The following is a 14,256-nucleotide window of genomic DNA, read 5'->3' as shown; positions in this document are numbered from 1 at the left end:
AATATAAAAGATTTGTATTTTAAAAAATATATATATATTTTGTATTTGTTATAATAATAATAACAAAAATCCTTTTTAAAAGATAATAATTGATTTTCCAAAAAAATTACTCAAACAACTATTCATTTGAAAAAATTTACTATATTTTTTTCTCTTCAAAATTTCAAGTTATTGAGCATATAATAAACCCAACCACCACCATTGATAGGATGGTGTTGGTGTTAGTATGGCACTGAAACATCGATATGAACACAATGATTATAGGGAAACTACTTTATTGATTTATTTGTTTAATAGCAATGTTTTACAACAAATTTTTATTAAATAAATACTAAAAAAGTGTTAAATTTTTATACTATCTCAATGCACCCCTTGAATCTCTTAACCACCTGACAAAATTTTAATTATGTCCCATGATTCTGTAGATACACCTACGGAAGCGTTAAAAAACATAGTGAACGTTAGGAAAATTTAAAATATTTCAGTTCAGTAAATCAATTTAACGACAATGGAGTATAGTACAACAAAAGAGTACATTGTATAGATCATCCAAATAGTGTCAAATACATTATCAAAATAAAGTACAAAAATGTAATCAAAATACATACATCAATAAAATCACAGGCCTCACTACTGTGTGTGCCGGACAACATCCTCCTCCTCTACCCTGCCTCTGACCCCGCCTCTACGTCCACCACGTCGTTTGCTGGCTACTATGCCTATACCGTCAAGTGTCCCACCGGTTCTGTCACGATGTCGATGATACAAAAATGCTCCATCTGCCACTCTAATGATACCATCCAGTATATACCTTTGATCAGACCCCTCAGGAAAGAAACCATCAACAATGTCTGCCCGCACCATGTCAAGTATCTCACGACAGCGAGGAAGAACATCGTCAGTATGGTCCAACTGAGACTGATGAGTCTGCAAGATCTCCTCGTGGGCTGGCTTAGGCGGTGATTCAACTGCAGTGGGGATAATGTAGGGGTGTGACACCATGAAGTACCAAGTGATGTACCCGTCTGGTCAGTTCCAGTCTCTCTCTGATATGGTCGCCTGAGCCTCGTCAGGAATCGTGTGCTGCTCCTAGTCTACAAAGACATCATCTATCTACCGACGAGTCATCAAGATAGGAGCGGAGACAAGAGGATCGCGAGGTATCATCTGACAGTAGCCGATCTGTCGCATGACGCACTCTAGAAGAGAAGAAACAGTGATGGTCGAACTGGCAGTCAACCATTTAGCATATCTGGCAATGTCATCCCACTGAACCATCTCACGGTGAGCAGCATAACAGTCGGATCGGATGTCCTCTGCAGCCATGCGGTAAAGAGAGTATCTGTAAGGATCCGGCACCTGGTTCCCTCTAAGGAGGATGTACGCACCAGCACGGGGCATGTCCTCAGGGTAGCCAGACACCTCTTCCCAACCAATGATCATGGGGAAGTGTTGTAATATCCAATCCAAAAAAAACACGGGGATCAAACAGTATCATAAATATATATTGAACTACTTTGAGAAAAAGTAGAATGATATAAGATTGTTACCACTAAGAGGGAACAGCTGCCAGCCACAGTCATTGCCTTCCACAGCCATCCCTTTCCTAGTCTATGGTAGGTGTACGCCAATGTAGCCGCTCCCTAGTTGTACTCATGGATACGTGCGGTATCTGATAAGTACCTCAGGTAAACGACATATGTGTATAAGGAGATGGTGTCCACGAACAACTGAGTGCCTAACAAAAATAAGAAGTAACATCTCAGCACCCACTGCTTGTGTATGTTCTCATCTACTAGGTCACCAGCAGCCTGCTGTGCCGCAAGGAGCTCAGCCTCGTATCGTCGCGTCAAGAAGGAAAACCTCACGTGCGCGCCGCAGGTCTTCTCCACCTCCTCAAGCGCGTCCTCAGGATCAGCTCCGACCTCAGCAATTAGAACCTCTCTCGCCTCCTCCTTAGTCATCCTACCGTGAGCAAGAAGGGTTCCCCTGATAGGTATATGCAGGAGGCATGCAATGCCGTCAAGCGTGATGGTAATCTCACTATAGGGTAGATGGAATGACGAAGTCTCTGGGTGCCACCTCTCTGCAAATGCCATCAACATCCCATTATGCATCGTGTGGTATCCAATCCGACACAGGTCCTTCAGCCAAGAAGCTACGAGGATATCCTAGAACCACGGCTCGGTAGGCTGCACGAGAGAGGCAATCTTCTGGTCGTGGTTGTAGAACTTCTGGGGATCCCTATCCTAAAATTTTTCAAAGAAAACATTGTTAGTAATAAGCAAAGTTATAAATAATTAATAAAAAATTGAGGACAAAAAAATAATAAGTAATAAGTCTAAGAAATTTTACCTCTATGTCCCAGATATGTCTAGCTGAATGATCAACATACCCTGTCAACAAGGATTCATTTGAAGGACCCCCTGGGTAGCCCGCAGGATCCTCATGCGCATCATCCTCCTTATGCAGCTCAGGAGGTGGCACTGAAAATCCGGCATCGGCCGGAGGTGGCACATGAGTAGAAGAAGTGTCCCGGCGACGTCTACTAACGGAGGGCGTCTATGAGGAACCCTCACCATCATCCCAAGGCCTTCAGGATGAGGTAGTAGATGTGGAATGCTCCTCAGGTGCATCTGCTGGAACGGAGGCTCCATCCGTCACCTGTGACAACATCTGCATTCGTGCACGTCGCACAGAGGTATGTTGTGCAGTTCTCCCAAATATAATACGGTCTCGATGGTCGGTCATAATGTCTGCATTGTATTACAAATAAAATCGAGTTAGATACAATTTGGTTATTAAAAAGAAAAGAGAAAAACAAATTTACTATCGTAGAAGCGAATACGGAAATCTTCCGTAGATGTATCTACGGAACAAGCTAAAATTTCAAAAAACTTGGTTTGTTTCGTAGGTGCATCTACGGAACTACCTAACGTTTCATTTGTTCCGTAGATGCACCTAAGGAACGTTCTGAAACTCAAAGAACGCAACAATGACGCATGTCACTGTTCCAGATGCTTAAAAATTCATTTTGGCGGCTTGATCGTCCGTTTTACACATCAAAAAATACCTACATTGTCTCTAAACTATGTTTCTAAAACTATTCAATCATTTCCGCACCTAAAAATTAGATTCCAACTCTATTACGGGAAAACTAAAAAATAACTCGAAAACTTACCAACTAAATTGAGTTTTGAAGATGTTGGAATGTGTTGATTGTTGATGTTCAATGTTGTACTCGAGAGGAAAAAACAACTTTGGTGGATTTTGATTTTTGATGTTGAGAGAGATTGAGACTTTGAGAATATGAAAAGTGAAGAATGCGGGAGGAGAAGAGTATGGCGCGGATATAACATCAAATGATTTCGTAGATGAATATATAGAAGACTTCCGCATATGCACCTACGAAACAATACAACTTTGAAACTAAAAGTACTTTCGGATGTACATCTACGGAAGTAGGAGACATTTTTTACAACGCGCGTGGTGCATGAGAGACACAAGGAGTGGAATTAGAGATTCTTTAAAGTTTTAATGACCGAAGTGAAGACTTGTTTTGTTTTAAATAAATACCAATAATTTTTTATATTTTTAAAAGTAATTTGGCTTAATTGCAATTTTGGTCCCCCTATTATTATTTTTTTGAGTTTTGGTCCCCCTATTTTAAAATCCTGAATTTTAGTCCCTTTATTTTAGTTTTTTGAGGATTTTGGTCCCCTTGCAAATCCAAAGGCAATTTTTAATGAAATGGAACTCACATTGATGACATGTTCAACATAAATCTTAAATAAAATTAGTTTTTTTGAACATTTCACTGTTGAACTGGAACTGACACATCATCAATATGAGCGTCATTTCATTTAAAATTGTCTTCGAATTTGCAGGGGGACCAAAATCCTCAAAAAACTAAAATATAGGGGCTAAAATTCCGGATTTTAAAATAGGAGGACCAAAACTAAAAAAAAATGATAACATGGGGACCAAAATTGCAATTAAGCCAAGTAATTTTTATAAAATATTAATTTTTTTTATATTTATAAAGTCAAAGATTAATTTTAATATTAAATAATATAAATATATGTATTGAATATTAGAGATTAAATTCGCTGCAATTTAAATGTAAACTAGTTTTTTACTTTATCATCCAATAAAATTATAATATTCAGTTATGTTATATTAGTATTATAAAATTAAAAGTATGATTTGACTAAATACACGCTCTTGATTGATTGACAGTGTAAATACTCCATACTCTTTTTTTTAAGATTAAAATTTAATTCTTTTTATTTAAATTTTGATATATATAAAAAAAGTTATAGTAAAATAGTTAAATATCTAATACTAATTTTAAAATTTTTTTATATAAAATTTATTTAAACAAAACATATTACAATATTATGAAAATCATATTTAATAAATTTAAAACAAACGGGCCCGAATAAAATCTATTAACCAAATCTTTTAATCCGTTGCGGTTTTCGCGGCAATCATATTCCTTTGTGACCCTCTATATATAGACTGCAATCATCAACCCTAACGTAATAAACAAACTAGCATTTGAACCATGGCGATTTCTCAACAGCTTTATCCTTCAGAAGATGATTTGGTTTACGAAGAGGAACTGCTTCGTAACCCTTTCAGTCTCAAATCATGGTGGCGATACCTCATCGCTCTTTCAGATTCTCCATTCAGTAAGCGTTTTATCATCTATGAACGAGCACTCAAAGCTCTTCCTGGAAGCTATAAGCTCTGGCATGCTTACCTCTGCGAACGCCTCCAAATCGTTAGCAGTTACCCCATTATTCTTCCGCAGTCCAAAACCCTTAATGACACTTCCGAACGTACTCACCCGCAGTTCAAGATTCTTAATGATACTTTCGAACGTGCTCTCATTACCATGCACAAGATGCCTCGTATATGGATAATGTATCTCCAAACATTGACTCATCAAAAATTCATATCAAGAACAAGAAAAGTCTTTGATCTTGCACTCCGTGCACTTCCTGTTACTCAGCACGACCGCATTTGGGATCATTACCTGTTTTTTGTCTGTCAAAAAGGTATCCCGATTGAAACTTCTCTTAGGGTTTATCGCAGGTTCTTGCAATTTGACCCTAATCGTGTTGAAGATTTTATCGAGTTTTTGATTAGTTCTAGTCTTTGGCAAGAAGCGGCTGAGAGGTTGGCTTTGGTGTTGAATGATGATAAGTTTTATTCTATTAAGGGTAAGACAAAGCATAGACTTTGGTTGGAGTTGTGTGATTTGTTGACTAGGCATGCGAATGAAGTTTCTGGGTTGAATGTGGATGCAATCATTAGGGCTGGTATTAGGAAATTCTCGGATGAGGTTGGTCCATTGTGGACCTCGCTTGCTGAGTATTACATTAGGAGGGGTTTGCATGAGAAGGCTAGGGATGTCTTTGAGGAGGGTATGTCCACTATCATTACTGTAAAGGATTTCAGTGTCATATTTGATTCCTATTCTCAATTTGAAGAGAGTGTGGTTCGTTACAAGATGGAAGCTAAAGATGAGGCGAATGACGAGGAAGAGGAGGGTGGTGATGAAGATGATATTCAACTGAGCGTGATTGGTTGTATGATGGATACTGAAGCTGAGGCGAATGAGGAGGGTGATGACGAAGATATTCGTTTCAAATATGAACACTTTGAGAAGAAGATTTTAAGTGGGTTATGGTTGAACGACAAAGATGACATTGACTTGGGATACGATAGGTTAGACTACCTGGTGGATAGGAGGCCTGAATTGTCTAGTAGTGTAGCTTTGCGGCAAAATCCTCATAATGTAGAACAATGGCACCGGAGAGTGAAGCTTTTTGAGGGTAATCCCACTAAGCAAATTCTCACCTATACAGAGGCTGTGAGGACCGTTGATCCCATGAAGGCGGTGGGAAAACCTCATACATTATGGGTTGCGTTTGCCAAGCTTTACGAACAGCACAACGATCTTGCCAATGCTCGGGTTATTTTTGACAAGGCAGTGCAGGTTAACTACAAAACTATGGATAATCTGGCTAGTGTCTGGTGTGAGTGGGCTGAATTAGAGTTGAAACATGAGAATTTCGAAGGAGCACTTGAGCTTATGAAGCGGGCTACTGCAGAGCCATCAGTTGAGGTGAAACAAAAAGGTATTCTTAGTTCTGCTTGTTCCCATTTAATTTTTCACAATGTACTCTATGTTTAAGTTATTTTATTTGTGTTTGCCAATGAGTGTTAACTAACTATTGCATTTATACTCTGCTTTTCTTTTAGTGGTGGCTGGTGGCAATCAACCTGTTCAGATGAGACTTCATAAATCTTTGAGATTGTGGACCTTCTATGCTGATTTGGAGGAATGTCTAGGTAATTTGGAGTCTACTAGGGAAGTTTATGAACGGATTTTGGATTTACGGATAGCCACACCACAAGTAATAATCAATTATGCATACTTTCTGGAGGTATGGAGTAACATTCCTATTTTAGTACACTCTCTCTTTTGGATTTTACTTCTGCTGGTTTTAGCTCACTGACATATTGTTAATTGATTTTGATTTATACAGGAGAACAACTACTTTGAAGATGCTTTTAAGGTTTATGAAAGAGGAGTGAAGATATTTAAGTACCCACATGCTAGAGATATTTGGGTTACATATCTGTCTAAATTTGTGAAGAGACATGGAAGGACAAAATTGGAGAGAGCGAGAGAGCTGTTTGAGAACGCAGTTGAAATGGTATGTACTTTTCAAACCAAACCATGAAAAAAATGCACATAATTTGAATAGCCATAGCCTCTCTACAATCACAACTTTAATATTCTTAGAACAACTTTAATGCATGTCAGAGGCATCAAAGTCAAAAATAGTAGCACTTCACATTGGTCAGTCTATTCTGTTGTCAATAAAAGTATTGTAGTATGGCTATATTTTGCATAACGTAATCCAGCTATTGAACTGTGTATTGAAAAATTGTCTAGTTTGTCAAAGATCATAACTAGTATTTTCCTTAGTTCATTGTGGTATATGATAATATTCAACTGTCTGATAATGTATTACAGTATATGCTAACCCAATTGGTTTTTTGTGTCATGCTTTCCACAACAGTCCCCAGCTGATCAAGTGAAGCCTCTTTATCTTCAGTATGCTAAGCTGGAGGAGGACTACGGACTAGCAAAACGAGCTATGAAGGTTTATGATCAAGCCACAAAGGCTGTTCCCAACAATGAGAAGTTGAGCATGTATGAAATATATATTGCTCGTGCAGCTGAGATATTTGGTGTACCCAAAACACGAGAGATCTATGAGCAGGCAATTGAATCTGGTCTTCCGGATAAGGATGTCAAAGCTATGTGTTTGAAGTATGCCGAGCTGGAAAGAAGTTTGGGAGAAATTGAGCGTGCTTGTGGTATATATGTTTTTGCTTCAAAGTTTGCTGATCCACGATCTGATCCAGACTTCTGGAATAAATGGCATGAATTTGAGGTTCAGCATGGAAATGAGGATACATTTAGAGAAATGCTTCGAATTAAACGGAGTGTGTCTGCAAGCTACAGCCAGGTGGATTATTTTAACTTCTCAATTTTTACTTTCTTCAGCTCTATGCTAGATTTTTGTGGCATTTAGTCTAACCTTAATTCTATTGTTTTAACAGACACATTTTATACTGCCTGAGAATCTGATGCCGAAGGATCAAACTGTGTGTCCTCATGAAGCCAAAGACAAACTTAAAGAGGCTGGGAACACTGATGATGAAATGACTGCTTTAGAAAGGCAATTAGCCCCTGCCGCTGACAAAACAGTGACAAAAAAGAGAAAAGTTGGGTTTGTAAGTGCTGGAGTGGAATCACATTCTGATGGAAGGATAAAATCTAATGCAAACCATGAGGAAATTGAGTTACCAGAAGAAAACGACTCCGATGAGGAAGATCAAAATGAGATTGCACTAAAAGATGTCCCTTCTGCAATTTTTGGCGGTTTGATTAGAAAGAGGGACAAGATTGAAAATGATGGAGAAGTAAATTGTGGTAATATGCTTGGTGCCCTTGAGAGAATTAAGAAACTGAAACGGATTTAAATTGATGATTTGTATAGTGTTCTGTCTATAACTGAAAAAAACCTTGTACATCTTACTGTAAATTGTAAATTGTAGTAACTCTTAAAAGTTGCAGTCTTGCAGGTCTATTCCTTTCTGTCATATGTATACTGCAGATTCAATTGATTTGAATGAAATTTTTCCTTTCCCATTCATTCTGAATTTTCCTTCGTTACTTTACTAGTATTATTTTGCTCTATAATTTGTTGTGACACCATACACAAAACCTATTATTTTAATACTTCGATAAGAATTAAGTATATGATATTTTTCAAAATTTTGTTGGATTTAAACCATTTTATCAATTTGTAGGATTTTATTTTAATATTGTTTTACATTTTATTTGTCTTTAAGAATTTGTATAGTTGGATAGTAAAATTGTTTAACAAAGTTTGAATTTATGTATTGTGTTTAACTAGAATTGTAACCCAATTGCATATTGCATGTTGTGTTTTAGTATTAAAAATTTATATTTGGAAGTGTACCACTTAAGGGTAGCTAAATCTTGTGCTTTTTACCAAAGATAAGAGTGATAAAATCATTTCCTTATTAATAATCAAAAAATTTAACCCCCACCAAATTCATGTTACAAAGGAAACTTGCTATACAATACATTTGATGTTGTACAAGATATGTATATAATGAACATAACATTTGGAAGGTTATGTTCATACCACCGTGAACGGTAACGGTATTGCATGGAGTGGAATGTGCCCGCGAAAATAATTAAACCAAGAATATTATAAAGGGGTAAAAAGTGTAGCTAAGCCTCTATCCACTGTTATCTGCAATTTATCATAGGCCATCAAAGCCTTCTGCTCACACTTGTAGGTTCCTTTCCCTCTGGCCAAAACCTCGCCATCTGAATCTATAATCCCTTCCTTCTCTTGGTCCTTGGTGCGTGAACCAGGTTCCAAACTGAAAGCTTTCACCTTTAATATATTGCAAGATATATACATTAGTAAACTTTCAAAGCTCAAAGCAACTGCTACAAAAAGTATTGCAGAATATATAAGGACATCACACCTTCAGGTACGTGACATACGGAGATTTCACATGTTCTCCATTACTTAACCCTGACAACATTGACAACAAATGTAACTTTGGGCAATTCTTCATAATGATCAGGTCCAGATAACCATCAGAGAACTGCATTTACCAAATTATAATAGAATGATTATCAAACTTAAAAATCAAACCACTGGTATTTATCCATGAAAAACGTTTGACTGAATTTTATCTCGTGTACAAATACCTGGCAGAAGTTAAAAACGTTTGGAAATTTATCTTTTATTATGCCCATTTTAATCTTCAATTACCATATTGATTGTTATATCATGTTCACTCCAATTCATAAAAGTATGATCCGTATAGTAGCAACCATTAAAATCAAGCAAATTAAGATGCAAACATCATTCATCACGATTAGTGCAATTGATACAAAATTGATCCTCCTAATGAAGCCGTTGTTACGGAGGCAATTGTGTTAGCGGGGGAAAGTAAAACAATATGCTTAGATTCTTATTCACAAAAACTGACCTTTGCATCAGGAGCTGCCATTGTGTCTTCAGCGCCCCAAGGTACATTGTGAAGCCAGACACTAATAAAGGGTCCGTTTATAACTCTCCAATTCATATTTTCCAAGTTTATTTCAGGTCCTTGATAATTAAGTGTTTGCAAATTAACATGTGACCCTTCACTTGGATCACTCACATGTGCCCCTTCACTTGGATCACTCACATGTGCCCCTTCACTTGGATCACTGTTGTTGCCTTTGATAGTGGATTTGGCAGGGTAACTGGTAGACTCCCCACAAGACTCAAACCCAGGTGCAGGCACAAACGAAACACGTCCATTGTATTGCCTCAAATTGAATAATCGACAGAGAGCCTGTATCAGGAGAGAAGTGAATAAAGAAAATAATAATGACCAAGACCAACTCCCATCTCTCAAATAATTATAGAGCATATTTAACACGAAAAAAGTAGATAATTGCAACAACAATCCGTTTAGGACCAGTTATATTCAGGGAAATCTAAAAATAACAAGACGCAAACATTATAAAATGGCTTACTAACATAAAAATCTAAACGAGCACTTCCCATCCACCGATACTTTTCAGACTCGATGTCAATATCAGCAATTAGACCTGAAATACCATAACATATTTGATGATATCATATTACATCAAAGTGAATACTATTGTCAAAACTTGGTGTCATTAGCAGACTCAAGTCTGGGTTATATAAACAAAAAGAAAAGAGTAAGAAACAAGGGTCATGCTATAGCTTTTGCCCTAAAGGCACAAGTTAAGAAACTCAAGTATCAAAAAATAAAAAGTTCTGTGTTGAAAATGTTTAAAAAAGTCAATACACATTTTATAAAACAAAACTTTCATATTTGGTTTCTTAGCTTGCGCCCTACGCCCTTAGGACACAAGTTAGCATTTTCCAAGAAACTAATAGCTTAGATTAGCACATTCATTGGCAGTATATGGTGAGAGTAATTACCCCATGCAAGCATTAGTATACTGAAAAATCTGGTTTCTCCTTGTGTGATGGTAGCCACATCAAGCTGTCGCTTATGCCCTGTCAATATTTAACACATTTTATTCTCTATAACCTCGTAGAAAAAGGGGCAAAAATAAAATAGCTAGGGTATGACATGCTTGAATGGCATCAATGGATTAAAACCTCGTATAATGGCAAGAACGGCATTGGATATTGCACAAGGATCGCCAACTGAATCAAGCAGAGATTTTGCCATGCCATTTCCCGTACCTTACAAAGTATGAAAGAGACTATTAGCTTGGCATAACTAAACTTGTATAGTAACACATATACACTCATTATATACACTACAGACAATGACAAATGATAAACCTTCTAAACAAAATCCAGCAAATAGTGTATTAGTAAAATCCGTTAGTAGACAGTTAATCCATAAAGAGGGTTTAGAATGGAAAAAATAGGAGTGGCAATGAAGATTGGATGGAATTTCAGTGGTAGAAGAGCCAAGAGGAGCTTTTGGTTTTCTTTCTTCACCATCCCCATATTCTCAAGAATTTGGATTGGGCCTAATTCATCCCTATAAAACCGGCTTGTAAGATGAGGATTACCCCCACTTATAAACACAACCTAGACCATATCTCTAAGCAATGTGAGACTAAAACCATCCATTCAAACCCAATACAATGAAAATATTGGAAGTTGCAATAAAGGCGAGCCAAATGCCGCAATATAGGCGACTAGGGTTGGTCCGCAATGAAGGCAGAAATTTTAACACATCTCAGTTATAGTATCAACATGATACTTGGCTAAAGCTGGGGTTTGCCTCGCCTAGAATAAAATTCCTATTTTTCCCTATTAATCCTAATCCATATCTATTATAATACTAGCCTGATCTCACTCTTTCTGACAAATAATCAATAATGAACAGCTTTGTGTCCCACTCATTCTCAGTAAAATATTTGAAGTAATCAAGTCAAATTATATAAATCCTCATTTGAGAGAAAACGAAACAAGTAATAAACCTGCAGGAACTACTCCAAGGGGCATCTTTATTGCTGTATTCCAATCCTCCCTTTGAAGAAGCCCATTTACAACCTACTAAAATGGGTGATGCTTGTAAGATAAAAAAAGGCAATACATAAATAGATAGAACACATAACTGAATATCTTGGAAGGATACCTCGAAGGGTAACACAAACCTAGATAGTACTTCCTCAGTTTCAAAATGATTGTCATTTAAGGAATGCAATGATATTGTCACAGGACATCATACTTTTACTAAATTAACCTTATTAATGTGTTAGAAGTAGTGTACATTAATAATAAAATGACACAATTAGAAAAATAACAATTATGTCTACATTAAAAAGTGAGAATGACATTCATTTTAAAACCAAATGTATTTGCTAAAACGAGAGTCATTTTGAAACGGATGGAGTACATGTATACAGGTTATATCGAGTTTAAAGGAGATCCATTGCCGGTGTAAACCAAGTTTAATCATGAACTCAATAAGAATCCACTATTCTATTAAAATTATATCAACCCACACATAATCGAATCTTAAATTTGATTAAAAAAAATGACAATGAAACTAACCTCAACCAAGATTCCATCTCCACTAACACAAACAATCCCATCATACTTCTTAATATCAAGCGAACAAGCAATCTCCTTGGCATGTAGTTGATGTTTGGTTTCTAAAGAAAACAAACTAAATCAACAAAAAAACAACAAGAACCAAACTTTATCCCACTAAACGGGACCAGCTCTATCCAGTACCATATTTCTATCCAAATCCTTAATCTCGAGATTTTTTTAATAAACTTCTCATATAGCAACAGCAAAAAAAAAAATCCAAATTATTAATCTTCAGATCTTTCTTAATAAATTCTCTTAAAGAGACCGCAATAAATAAATGGTAACAGCAATCAAAGAATGGAATCACCTTGAATAGTGAGTTGAATTTGAGCATCTTCAAAAAGAGGTTTAACTTGTTCAGCAAAAATCTTCACAGCAGATTTCTTCCCACCAAACGGATTCACAAAAACAAGCAACCTCTTAGGTCGACCTATATCATCAAAATTCATAGTTCAATTCAATCCATAACACCATAACACAATTTCACAGTAACAAATCACAATTCAAAATCTCTAAATTACCAAGAGAATCAATAAATTCGCGAAGCTTCTGACACCAGAGCCTATGAGTTTCATCCGACGAGGGTTTAAAAACAACATCATTCGGCACAAGTCTGCCCGCGGCACCGGCGGTGCAGCAACCGTCGCGAGCCTCCACGAGCGTCTTGAGTTTGATGTAGGGCCCACTGGCAACAAATCCGAGGACCTCTTTTTCGACGGAGAGGCAGCGTTGGATCCCTTCCGACCACCAGAGCCTACCGTCGGCGAGAAGAGCGAGCGGCGTGACGGTGCCGTTGACGGTTACTCGGTCCGAAAATAAAGGACGCTGGTGAGCAGGTAGATCCATCTCCGGCTAAGGGATTCAGGTCGGGTGGACCCCACCAATCTCAGACGGAGACCCGGTTCGGTAAACAAACCGCCCGTGAAATTCGGTTTCGCGTTAAGGAAATAATTAGAAAATTTACGAAAATAATAATAATATTATGGATTAGGGATAAAAATTGATTCAATGGTGAAGAAAGAAAGCACTAAACTTAGAATGAGTTTACTAAATTTGATTTTATTTTTCTTCTAGCTGCCTTGACTTTTACGCCACGTTATCAATTTGCAATTTGCATCTATTATTTTATTTACTATGTTTTGAACTTTTATTTTGTTTTTGTTTCTATGATATGTTTATTTAATTTTAAGGTCCATCGATGATAACCATTATTAAGGTCAGTGAAATGGGCACGCAAAAAGATAGGATTAGGAAATACTCTTTGTATACTCAATCCATTTATGCGTCTTCTTGGTTTATACTGTTTTCTGTATTTTTTTTCTTCAAATTAATTCAATATATCTAATTTGAATATTAGTGATAAACAAAGTTGAATTCTGCTTCACAAGGATGCTAGAGAAATAGTCCATGTTACTTAGGATTGGGAGGGACTTTGGAATTATGTAGTATAAAGTGGAGGAAGACGAAACTCTTTTAAAATACTTGTAATTTGACAATTCGTTCCCGTTTTAATTAAAGAGATTTAAAAGAGTATTTTGATCTTTAAAACGTGTACTTGACTCGTTTGAAATAATACATTATTAGTTGGAGTTGACTCCAGTTCTTTAGAAACTGTGGCATATAAAGCATTCAAAATATTGTTTGCATCTAGAGAGAGTTTATCTTTATAGTTGCAATTCAACCAAAGACTCTTAAGTCTTGGAAGATAGTTAGAAAGTGATGATAATTCAAGGAAACTACTAACTGGTTCATCTAAAGCAACAAGAAATGACATCAAAAAAAATGTTTGAAAGCACGAAGCACAAAAATGGCAAAACATTCATTCTGATCAACCTAGTGTAACAAAGCTAAAAAATGGCAGAGAAAAAGATGGACAAAAATGAGGATAATATTATGGGACTTTAATCAAACAGTTGGCATACAATGAAACCCAGATGTGAAAAGAAAGTTTGAGGGAGAGAATAATAACTTCACTCATCACATAACAGAAAATATTCCCCTAATGCTCTATATATAT

The 14,256-nt window shown here is 36.7% G+C and overlaps 3 protein-coding genes across 4 annotated transcripts; 1 reads left to right on the top strand and 2 right to left on the bottom strand.

Moving 5' to 3' along the window:
- Window positions 1–1,643: 1,643 nt before the first annotated feature.
- On the bottom strand, window positions 1,644–2,117 carry LOC131622762 (protein MAIN-LIKE 1-like). Its single transcript, XM_058893804.1, has one exon. The coding sequence runs from the start codon at window positions 2,115–2,117 to the stop codon at window positions 1,644–1,646; it is 474 nt and encodes a 157-aa protein (XP_058749787.1).
- A 2,448-nt stretch (window positions 2,118–4,565) lies between these two features.
- LOC131622761 (uncharacterized) lies at window positions 4,566–8,070 on the top strand. The gene is made up of 5 exons (XM_058893803.1): window positions 4,566–6,149; window positions 6,274–6,458; window positions 6,561–6,731; window positions 7,101–7,553; window positions 7,648–8,070. Exons 1-5 carry the CDS (start codon window positions 4,568–4,570, stop codon window positions 8,068–8,070), a joined length of 2,814 nt encoding a protein of 937 aa, XP_058749786.1. The 5' UTR covers window positions 4,566–4,567.
- A 548-nt stretch (window positions 8,071–8,618) lies between these two features.
- On the bottom strand, window positions 8,619–13,284 carry LOC131622818 (sphingosine kinase 1-like). Of its 2 annotated transcripts, XM_058893849.1 has the most exons (10): window positions 12,761–13,284; window positions 12,547–12,669; window positions 12,198–12,298; window positions 11,621–11,693; window positions 10,782–10,868; window positions 10,599–10,676; window positions 10,167–10,237; window positions 9,628–9,978; window positions 9,115–9,237; window positions 8,619–9,020 (listed from the first exon to the last, which is right to left on the bottom strand). In XM_058893849.1, exons 1-10 carry the CDS (start codon window positions 13,083–13,085, stop codon window positions 8,829–8,831), a joined length of 1,524 nt encoding a protein of 507 aa, XP_058749832.1. In that variant the 5' UTR covers window positions 13,086–13,284; the 3' UTR covers window positions 8,619–8,828. The 2 variants fall into 2 exon arrangements, with proteins under 2 accessions (XP_058749832.1, XP_058749833.1); XM_058893850.1 differs by lacking the exon at window positions 12,761–13,284 and having other exon boundaries at window positions 11,621–11,696; window positions 12,547–12,585.
- Between the last annotated feature and the right edge of the window lie 972 nt (window positions 13,285–14,256).

This window comes from Vicia villosa, unplaced genomic scaffold (genome assembly GCF_029867415.1).
Source record: "Vicia villosa cultivar HV-30 ecotype Madison, WI unplaced genomic scaffold, Vvil1.0 ctg.000044F_1_1, whole genome shotgun sequence".
NCBI classification, from domain to species: domain Eukaryota; kingdom Viridiplantae; phylum Streptophyta; class Magnoliopsida; order Fabales; family Fabaceae; genus Vicia; species Vicia villosa.
This window is presented reverse-complemented; position numbering and strand designations above follow the sequence as displayed.